Source organism: Ixodes scapularis, unplaced genomic scaffold, assembly GCF_016920785.2.
Source record: "Ixodes scapularis isolate PalLabHiFi unplaced genomic scaffold, ASM1692078v2 PGA_scaffold7__128_contigs__length_106722199, whole genome shotgun sequence".
Classification (NCBI taxonomy): domain Eukaryota; kingdom Metazoa; phylum Arthropoda; class Arachnida; order Ixodida; family Ixodidae; genus Ixodes; species Ixodes scapularis.
The window spans coordinates 51,697,962-51,709,193 of NW_024609882.1; the positions used below are offsets into that span (position 1 = coordinate 51,697,962).

General features: G+C 46.3%; 1 protein-coding gene across 1 annotated transcript; it reads left to right on the plus strand.

Annotated features, from left to right (window-relative positions):
- The first annotated feature begins 5,444 nt into the window (after positions 1-5,444).
- On the plus strand, positions 5,445-6,866 carry LOC121833100. The gene has a single exon (XM_042286189.1). It carries the CDS (start codon positions 5,445-5,447, stop codon positions 6,864-6,866), a length of 1,422 nt encoding a protein of 473 aa, XP_042142123.1.
- Positions 6,867-11,232: the final 4,366 nt, after the last annotated feature.

Consider the following 11,232-nt stretch of genomic DNA (forward strand, 5'->3'; position numbering starts at 1 on the left):
TCCTGACGCTTTTGTTGTAGCTTTCTTTCTATCTCAATCGGACTGATGCTTCCGCTGCACGAGAGCCGGCATAGTCTCGACGTTCGGCAAAGCAACGCTCCCCGCTGGAGCACGTAACTTAGTTCCAGGCTGATTCCCCGAAAAAAAGAAAGCGCGACGCGTGATTGCCAAAAAGGAAAAAGAAAAGCTCCTTGTTTTTTTTCTTTCCCAGAGGCCTTTAAGATGATGATCGAACCATTAAAAATGGCAGTAAATACTAAAACACAAAAAGTAAAAAGAAAAAAGAAGTGACGTGCTTGGGCGCACGGTGCGGTCGGTTATCAAATCCGTCATGTACATGGCACCGCAAACAAACCGGATCGCACTTTGTAAAAACTTGAAGTTTAGAGAAACAAAACTATGGCCAGGGTTTGCAAAATCAAAGAAAAGGCAAAATGGATACTCTATCGAGGCGCCATCAGACACGACTTTATCTGCTCATGTCTAGGTCTGGGTGACGATGCCAGTGCCATCTCTTGTTCTCACATCACACTAAGTGAGGGTGGGGTTTCCCCTTAAACTGAGTCCTCACTGAAAGCTCGCGAAACTCCCCTGTCCAATACATGCTCAGCGTACGTGCCCAAATATTGACGGACTCGGATTGATTGCGCAGCAGTTAATATATGGCGATCACTTTTGAAAAGGGTCAATTACTTCACCATTAATATTTATATACAATAAAAAGGCCACATTCATAGATTATAGCACGTCGCACCATACATCGAAAACAAAATCCGAGAACAAGACCCAAAACTAACCTGCCCTCTCGGCGATACAGTAGACGTCCACTGCTCGTGGAACCAGACAAAGCCTACCAATTATTTATGGTGGAGCAACAATCAATCATGTTGACGCGAGAAAATCACAGCCGTTGATCGACCTCAATCACACAACGAGCGGCTCGTCAGAAGATTTCGCTTCTACTTCAAGGATGACTTCATCGCTAATAAAACAGCCAATTTCACACGCGCCAAAAGGTATGACAGCATCACAAAGCAGCTGCACCAGCGGCTCGGACAGGTTCAACAATGGCGGTGAGTGATAAGTCCAAGTCGACTCAGTAATCAAGCAGACATGGGATCATCTTCTGCGAGATGTATTGTCAACTAGAGCTTTCTCTTGAAGGTGAAATAAATTTCAGAATCTCAGTATCCCCAGCTCGGACTTGCATGATGCGCACTTGGACCGTATAACATAAGCCAGCCGCGCTCGGCCAGCTCGCACCTGCTCACTCGGTTCGGTCCCCATCCAGGCGCCCGTGTTCCAAACTACTCTATCTCACTTTTAGGTAAAGGTCTTGTACCCGTTGCGTTCAAAAACCTACCCGCGTCCAGCATTTCTGTGTCTGTCTTGTCACGTGACTTGATCCGCCGGATTAACTTGGATCCATTCGAGTAAGATTGGAACGCAGCCCCAGAGTGCCCATCTGCTGACCGTGATCTGGCCCACCTCTGGGCGCAGCCATCTTAACGTCACGTGATCACTAATGTGGCAAACAGGCAAGATGCCCTTACAAAAATTTGTAGTTAAATTCTTTAGAATTTTTGTTGAAAATTTTCTGGAGTCCTATTGAATTTCTTTTTAAACTTTTTTGATGTTTTTTAGACTTTGTTTTGACAACTTATTTAACTCCTAGTTAAAATTGGCCACTTAATTTTTTTAGAATTCCTTCTTACATACATTCTTTTGAATTCCTTTTGACAAAACCGCAAATCAACGTTTAAAAAAACAGTAAATTTTTTAATATATTTTTTAATTTCGTTAGGAAATAGTGTCTTTTTGATACATACACATCCCACAAATAAGCAATGCAAACAAACACAAACACCATCAAGAACTCAACACCAGAAACACAGTCTTGTTGACAACACCAGAGCCTTATATAGCCTACATATTGAAGGCAATCATTTGGCCGGTGACCACCTCAGCACTTACTAAGTTTCCAAGTCTCCGGTCTCCTTCTCGAAAGTCTGTCAAAGGAAAAACAGTGTTTCGAAGTTCGTGGACTCTGTCTCTTACTAAAAAGCATTGGTACAACTAATAATAATGTCGTGTAGTCGCTAAAACAACATCCACAAAAAAGGCTCATAGAACAAATGTTTATCGCTTCTCTGCATAGCACCACTCGGGACGAAGCCAGTCAAGGCGGTTGCTCCACTTTAAAATAGTTATTTTGCTCTTCTTTACTAGTTGAATAGGGTCAATAATGCAACGATTGTCATTTACAAAGTGAGAAAGGCAGGGCGTGTTTTTCGAACGCCTGCCCTCCAGCACGCGCCCCATGCCTTCCGTCGTGCTTTGACTGCGCAGTCGAGCTCGAGGGGCGCGAGACGTCGAAGAGTTGTCAAGGATAGAAGGCTCGCGCTGGAGGCAGGAGAACGGAAGCTCCTCCCTATGGTTCTCAACTTGTCAAAGACTATTGAGAAACTTAGTGACTTTTGACATTTAGTCAAGATGTATTATGTTCAATAAAAAGTCAACAGAAAGTCTGTAGCTTTTCTTTTGACACTGGCTACAGAAAGTCAACTGAATAATTTAAACACGAAGTAAATAGAACGTCTGCAGTATTTCTGATAACACTTTCAACAGGAAGTCAACAGAAAAAAGATCCAACGTAGAGTTAATAGAAAGTCAATAGAAAATCATAAAAAAAGTTTCAACACAAAATCAACAAACTTTTTGTTGACCATGTCAACAGGAAGTCAGTCGAAATAAAGTAATCAAAGTGAACAAGAAGCCAACACATTTTCAATAAAAAGTAAAAAAAAAACATCCGTCATATCGGTCCCCGCACACGACCGCAGACCAAATAAAATAATAAAAAAATGTCTCTTTTTATAAAATATTATAAAGAAATAATGTCAATAGGTTTTATTTTTATTTTTTAGAAAATAACCTACAAAAAAACGTTGTTACAACTTCGTTTTATTTTTTTTTTTATAAATAAGTCTACAAAACAAAATCTATTGTTTTTCCTTTTGAATTTTTTTAGAAAATAATCTACAGAAAAACGTCTTTACAAGTTCTTTTTAATTTTTTTATAAATAAGTCTACAAAACAAAATCTATTGTTTTTCCTTTTGAATTTTTTTAGAAAATAATCTACAGAAAAACGTCTTTACAAGTTCTTTTTAATTTTTTTATAAATAAGTCTACAAAACAATATCTATTGGTTTTCTTTTTGAATTTTTTTAGAAAATATCCTATAAAAAAACGTCTTTACAAGTTCTTTTTAATTTTTTTATAAATACGTCTACAAAAAAAATTCAATATTTTTTCTTTTGAAAGTTTTTTGACAATAGTCAAAACAAAGTGCGTTTATAAAGGAATTCAGTAGGATCGCGGAAAGTCAATAAGAAGTCTAAAAAAATTAAAAAGAATGTTGAGACCCGTTTTTGTAAAGGTAGCGGCAACGGGGCCGGGGGGGGGGGGGGGGGGGGGTTGCATTTTTGGGCGCTGGTTTACCGCTCTAAGTTCACTCAAGCTCGCTGACTGGGACGCTGTCTGCTTTTGTGAGCTATCAATACCCGGCCGATTGAGTCAAGGCAATCCGCTTTCCAAAGACGTTGCCATGCCGACAATTATCGTGTTCATTTAGGCTTAGAATTAGCCAGAATCGTTAGAATATCTAAAAAATTCGGCGAAGCCATTACTCATGCTTTGCGATTCAAGTGAGGTAAGGCCAAGCGAAAGCCTCCTGCACCATTCGTTGCTGGCTAACGCGCCCGATATTGCAGCTACAACGACATATTAGTCCCAAGGCGAGCGGCGCTCACTCACCGGGGCACCGCCATGTTTCCCCGCATCCCTATCGAGGAAGTCACGTAATTTCAAAATCTCTCTCCTAGGTACTGCGGCTAGCTTTAGCCGCGGTTAGCGCTTCGAGCAAACGGGCCCAGATGCGTAGCAATGGACCCTTTCCGGAATTCAGTGCCATCTGAGGACTCAAATGACAGTTTAACTTTTACCGTACTAATGGCGGCAATGAACCTGTGGTCTGCAGTATTTTATGGGGCACCGTCACTTCCGCAAGTCAACGGTTAACGACAACGCGCGCTTCACTGTACAGTTCTTTTTCAATCTCTTCCAGTGTCGATGGCGAAAAATATGTAACCAGTCAGAACGAAGCGCCAGCCCACATAGACAGCTCGATAAAATTCTATACATCAAGGGGGTTTGAAGCCGAGTGTGTGCTACTAACAGATGGACTGGGCCCGAGTTAGAAATAAACGCTTACGCAGATCTTGAATCCAATTCCTGCTTCACGCCGCGCTAACGTCTAAAATGTATAGGCATCGAATCATCTGCTTAGGAACATCTTCAAGTTCTTCCTTCATCACTAAACAGAAGGCCACCATTAGTATAGCACATATGCAATTTTGGAGATGATGATAGTGACCAAAGTAGCCAGACTGAATTCCTGAAAGGGTCTATAGTCGAATCTCAGTTTGTCTTTATTTCCAATCCCGACTCTGCGCGTGCTCTTTGGCGTGCGCTCATTCGCCGATTCTATATCATAACTTTTCGTTTAAAGTTCCTAAAGTTTCTGGCATTTCAAATGCTCGCACTGAGTCAGTTCCCGCAGTGGGCACGGCGCTTCTGCCGTGAGAGCATCAGCTGACATGCCTATTGCCATGCTTGTCCACGTGCTGGTGTTTCTGTCTAGCATCGCTCGGCCGACGACTGCGGAACCATCGCAGACAGAATTACTTCTGTCAACAAGCAACGTCACCCTGCCGTTTCGCATCGGCGATCTTGGCCACGTGCTGGAAGATACAGCAACGGCTGGGACCAATGACCGACAAAGAGCGTTTTCGGTGCTGCATAAAAGCTGGATCATGCCGCCATCGGACTTTAGTGGAGCGCTTCTGCCGTGAGAGCATCAGCTGACATGCCTACTGCCATTTTTGTCCAGGTGCTGGTGATTCTGTCTAGCATCGCGCGACCGACGACTGCGGAACCATCGCAGACATAATTACTTCTGTAAACAAGCAACGTCACCCTGCCGTTTCGCATCGGCGATCTTGGCCACGTGTTGGAAGATACAGCAACGACTGGGACCAATCACTGACAAAGAGCGTCTTCGATGCTGCATAAAAGCTGGATCATGTCTCCATCGGACTTTAGATTAAAACCGCTCTGCTCACCCATGCGCGATTCGGTCAGGAGTTTTTTTCGGCGTCCGAAGTGGACGGTTGCTGCTGAGCTGCGTCGGCTGTCGTGTCGAAGCACGCTATGTTGTTCCTGCTGTCACATCTAACGCCGAAAACCTCGCCGGTACGAGCGTTGAACTTCAGCCTTTTTTCTGGGGCCTTCTGGGAGACGCCGAACTTCGCCCGGTCTACCGCAAGCAAGCGCCGCGGGGGGCTCGTGCAGAGCCAACCTCAGCCCCTTGCCGACGACGGAATGTCTGCTGGCCACCCTTCATCCCAAGTTGACAGGCCCACCTACCACCTGGAGCCGGAGCACGTGCCGTCGGGGAGTCGTCCGCCTCCCCGACAAGCTCACGAGGTAGCCGAGTCTTCGGAGGACGACTCTACCTTCAAGGAAAGCATCTCCGATATGGACGACTCTGAAGGGTCCCAAGACTGGACCGAATCGCGAGGCAAAAAGCGCCGACGGAAAAGTGGCGGCTCGGGCACGTCCGGCACTACTAGCCACAGGCTTCTTGAAGAGGGGTTCGCCGTCTTGTTCGCCCCCACCAACTACGACTCGGTTGAGTCGCACAGTCCATCCAAGCTTACAGAATACGTCGAATGTGCTGCGCCAGGTGCCGTCAAAGAAGTCCGCGTCAACAAGGCAAGGAACTTAATCGCAGTCGAAGCACGGACACCCAAGCTCAAGGGTGTACTCCTGGACCTCAAGGTACTCTGCACCACTCCTGTCCGAGCATTCCTCCCCAGTCCCCCGAACACCTGCATCGGGCTTATCAGGGACGTGGAACTCAGCCTTTCCGACGCTGACATCCGGAACCAGATATGGGCTCCAGTCAAGATCTGGGACGTGCGGCGACTTGGGGAAAAGTCTAAACTCGTGTCTTCCTCCATTGTCTTCCTCGGGAAGACGCGGCCCGACTCCCTCCACTACGGACTAGTTCGAACTCCGGTCCTGCCTTTCAAGGTAAAAGCCCTGCAGTGTCGGCGGTGCCTCCGTTACGGCCATATATCCGCGGTCTGCAATCGTCCCCAGGCATGCGCACGATGCGGCGCCTCACACGACGGCGAGTGCGAATCACCCGAACCAAAGTGCATCAACTGTCGTCAGAGCCATGAGGCCACGTCCTCGTCCTGCCCAACCCGACGTCGAGAGGTCGCCATCTCGCGTTACCGCTCAGAAAACAACGCAACGTTCCGGGATGCTCGCGAAGCACTCCGCAACTCCTCGTCAGCCAAGTCAGACAAGAATTCACGCAGTGAGCAGGGTAGCACCCCCTTAGACAAGAATGTACCCCAAGACGCGCGTCCTTCCCCGACCGACACTCATGCACCGGCGGTGTCATCCCCTACCTGCCAAGAAACCGATGCCACTCCCGGCACCAGCCTCTCAGCCTCCAGCACCACGGTAAAACAGACCTTGGCAGAAACTGTCAAAAGCTCGAAACCACCCAAAGGCCGCGACACCCAAGCTTCTCGACAAGGCGCACCTGTGCCGCCATCTTCAGGCCACACGGAAGCCGCCGCCCCCTTCTCGACGCATCCCTTCAAGTCCATTGTAACCATGATCTTTGGCGCCGTTCGTGACCTAATCCACATCCTGCCAACATCCTCGTTCCGTAAGTTCCTGGGAGCCGTCCTAGCGCTCGAGAGCATCATAGGGGCGCTGCTCTGAAGCTCGACTGGCAGTGGTACCCTTAGCCCCGCTGATGCCTCCCTCAGCGCATCAGTCCCCTGCTAGAGGGCGACGACAGACCCCTGTGGCTCTACAGTGGAACTGTGCAGGTCTGCTGACCAGACTGGCAGAGTTGTCCCTCTACCTTCAACAATGAAAGATACCCATTTTAGCTCTTTGCGAAGCTGGTCTCCCAGGAAATCGCACCATCCCTGGGTATTTTGCTTATAAAAACCCTTCCATACCAAGCTTTCCAAACGGCAGCGCTGCAATTTATATCCAAAAAGCTATCCCTCACCATGTCGTGGATGTCTCTGACCTCTGCACTGTTAACCGGGACCTCGTTGCGCTGCGTGCTGAGATCGCCGGGCGGCGCTTCACTATTACCTCAATTTATGTCCGCTCAGGAGGGGGCGCTGCGGAGGTCGCCGGCTTGGTGGATTCCCTGCGCACCAGGATCACCGATCGGGTTGTGATCTGTGGGGACTAAAACGCTCATCATGCTCTATGGGGTGACACCAGAGAAGATGCAAAAGGCAGGATGCTGGCAGAACAGTTTGGAGAACACAACCTTGTTGTGGCCAACGACGGCTCCCCGACATTTTTCCGGCCACCCTGCACTTTCAGTGCCATCGACGTCACAGCCCATTCACCGGAGATCCCACTGTCTTGGCGGGTTGCAGCCGACACCATGGGCAGTGATCACTTCCCAGTCTTCATCGACATCATAGGCCTACAACGTCCTGGGGTCCACGAGGTCTCCGTCATTCACTGGGACCGGTTCAGAGACAACCTAGGGCGATCTACACGACCCCTCCTGAAGGCCATCAGCGACGCGGCGAAAGAAGCCACAATCAAGGCAACCGTACCTACATCCTTCCCTGCGCCCGACCTGATCCTTCTAAACCTTTTTGCAGCGAGACGGAGGGCCCAGAGACTTCTGCAACGTAAGGGTGGCGTGACCTTTAAGACCCTCTTTAACAGGATTGACGCTGCCCTACGACGCTATACCAAAAAATGCTTCAAGCGGCAGTGGGATTTGATCTGCTCTTCGGTGGATGCAACCACACCAGCCCGTCGTATCTGGAGGCTTATGGACAGTCTGTCCGGGAAAAGAATGTACAGCCTTCCATTCGCTTCTCTGGCCCTATGCACGGGAAAGTTACAAGCGGCCCTGGCCGAAGACTTTGCTACTCTCTATGCCGCGGCCGTTTCCCAGCCAAAGCCGCGCTGCCATGCGGATAAAGCACCTTTCTGCATGGATGCCCCTTTTACGGAATCCGAACTGAGATCCGCACTGAGAGCCTCCAAGAGACGAGGGGCACCGGGACCAGACGGGGTCACGACGCAAATGTTACAGAACCTGCCAGATTCACGTTAACAGGAACTTCTTTCGTCGTTCAATGATATCTGGGCCTCATCAGAATTTCCAGCGGTTTGGCGACTGGCATGGGTGGTCCCTGTACTCAAGAGTGGCAAACCAGCAGGAGACTTATCGTCCTACCGGCCGGTGTCCCTCACCTCATGCGTTGCCAAGCTCCTCGAGCGGCTGGTACATGCCCGCTTGATCTGGTGGCTGGAGGAACACAACCTACTCCCGTCAAGTATAACTGGGTTCAGGTCCCGTCTCTCCGCACAAGACGGTATCCTGGACATTTTCAGTGCAGTGCAGCATGCAGCAGCTAGCCGTAAGTCTACCGTGGCGGCATTCTTCGATATTCAGGCTGCATTCGACAATGTGGAACCGGCATCAGTCCTGGCCCAACTAACCTCTTGGGGTGTCACGGGAAGGGTTCAGGGCTTCCTCGAGAGTTTCCTTTCGAACAGATCAATCCAAGTCAAACTGAGCAAGACACTCAGCCAGTCAAGACCGGTGCAACGCGGTCTACCCCAGGGCAGCGTCCTGTCGCCTCTACCCTGTTGGAAAATATCGATGATGGAAAGATGATGGAAAAGGCTCATACAAGCGTAACCGTAATATGGGACATCCTATACAGGCGAAAAGGCAGCTCCAGTATAGTGGATTACGGCGGAACGATATAGGTAGGCGGAACCATACAAGCGTGTCGTATTATGGGACATCCTATAATGGCGTAGTGGATTATGGCGGAACCATGTAGGCGTACGGAACCATACATGGATAACGTAATATGGGACATCCTATACCAGCGAAAAGGCGATACCGGCATGTTGGAGCAATATGGCTCCAACATGGTGGTTTCGCCTTTTCACTGTTGTACACGGCAATTTAGTTTTAAGCTTTACATATATGTTTAGAAAGGTCGTGAAAGCTAAATTAATGCGATTTGTGCAGGCGAGTTATATGGCCAGGCGTACGTAGTATAGGGACCTAGTCGTAACGATATGTCAGATAATTAAATACAATTTGTTAATTAACTTTTTAATTAGTGAAAATGAAACTGGTTTCTATTGGAAACTTGCTGAGTCACTGAAAACCACAAAATCAACTCTTTTTAGAAGGATATAATGCAGGGGTAGCATTTTACGCGTTCTGTAAAAATGCTTTATTTGGACGAGTTTCTAGGTTTCAGTTTCTTATCAGAGCTCGTCTTTGCGCCCACGGTCCTGTTCCCCAGGGGCTTAGACGCGCAACACACGTGCGCCTTGCTTCCCTCCATCCTACGAGGGAGGCGAGGGGGCGGCTTCGCACTGCGGCCACCGGGCAGCAGGACCGTAGGTGCAAAGATGCGCTCTGGTAAGAAACCGAAGTCTGGAAACGTGTCCAAATTGACCATTTTTTTAGAACACCATAAAATGCTGCTCTTGTCTTATATCTTCACAAAGAAAATTGATTTAGTGTGTTTTGATGATGCTTAGAAGTTTCTAATTGGAACCATGGGTCTATTTTCACTGATTAAAAATTTCAGGAACATACTATACTTAGAGAGAGGCTGAAGCGGTTTTGTATTTGAGAAAACACTTTTAAATCTTCTTCATTTGACCTCCAGAATCTCAAATATCAAAATTATTTGCTAATTTAATTAATCAAGGCTGCATAGAGTCATTTTTAAAGCGCTTCGAAAGCACTTCCCTAGAGAGCGACGTCACAAGAGCAGCTTTCAAAATCTTTGTTCACGCATCTTCAGTGCCTATGAAAGCTATGCACGCACATGCTATTTTTTAAAGGGGCAGAAAAATGTGTCACGACTGGTGCGAAAGCGGGAGAATATACCTAGAAAACTTGCGACTGGACGCGCGGCCCTTAAGCGACACACACTTGGCCGCTGAAAGGTCTTCCCTTAGCGAAAAACCGGGGCTCTTAGAGTATACTTTATTTGCACTTCCAGAAGTATGCTTGTTGCTCTAAATTGGCCGGTTTTTAGTATACTTCTGACGCACTTCAAAGTAGCATTTCGCAATACTTTTAGTATACTTCTAAGCATACCGGTAAGAGGCATTTTAGTATACTTCTTATGCACTTCAAAAGTAACATTTCGCTGTACTTTTAGGATACTTCTAAGCATGCCTGTAAGAGGCATTTTAGTACACTTCTTACGCACTTCAGAAGTAACATTTCGCCATCCTTTTAGGATACTTCTTCTAGTACACTTCTGAGCAGAATTTTAGTATGCTTTTATGCAGGCCTTTAGTACTATAAATTGTACCCCGGATTAAATTTGGAAGCAGGCTTTCAAATATAATCGGGGGTACACTTAATAGAACTTTTAAAGCATTTCACCAATTTATTCCTGACCAATTCCAGATAAGAAAAGTAGAAAATTATATTGATTTAGCAATTGCAGTGGTTTGCAGTTATCGAAACTGAAATGCATTATGTTACAGGCTTTAATGTAGACGAGTTCAAAGTGATGAGAAATTAAAGTAAGAACTTTTTATTAAACACATATTTTTTTCAATATAATGAACACATGTTGCCTAAAACAAACACTTACGATGGAACAAAAAACGTAATACTTTTAGTGGCTTACAAATATCACAGATGCACTTAAAGCTTTATAAACAAGCTCTTATTAGAAGAAAAAAATAATTACAAACTATCATGATGAAGAAAAACGAGCAAAAATAGTATTGCACCTGTTAATATAAAACCTACAATATTTATCATCTACCATGACTGAAGTAACATCACCTACATGACTGAAGTAAAATGAATGAAAAAAGTTAATGCACTTGTTAAATAAAATCTAAATTAATCGCTAATCAGATTTAAGAGAAAAAAAAGCCAATGCGCAAAATAAATGAAAATGAAAGCTAATTTTTTTTTTTTTTTCATTCTGCAGTTTTCTTTTGTGTGTTGGAGGCTTTGTTTTGAGTGTAGGAAGCATTGCTGCACTTCCTTTACAGGTATTCTTTCACGGACTTCCGAGTTTCTCCAGGGAATTGG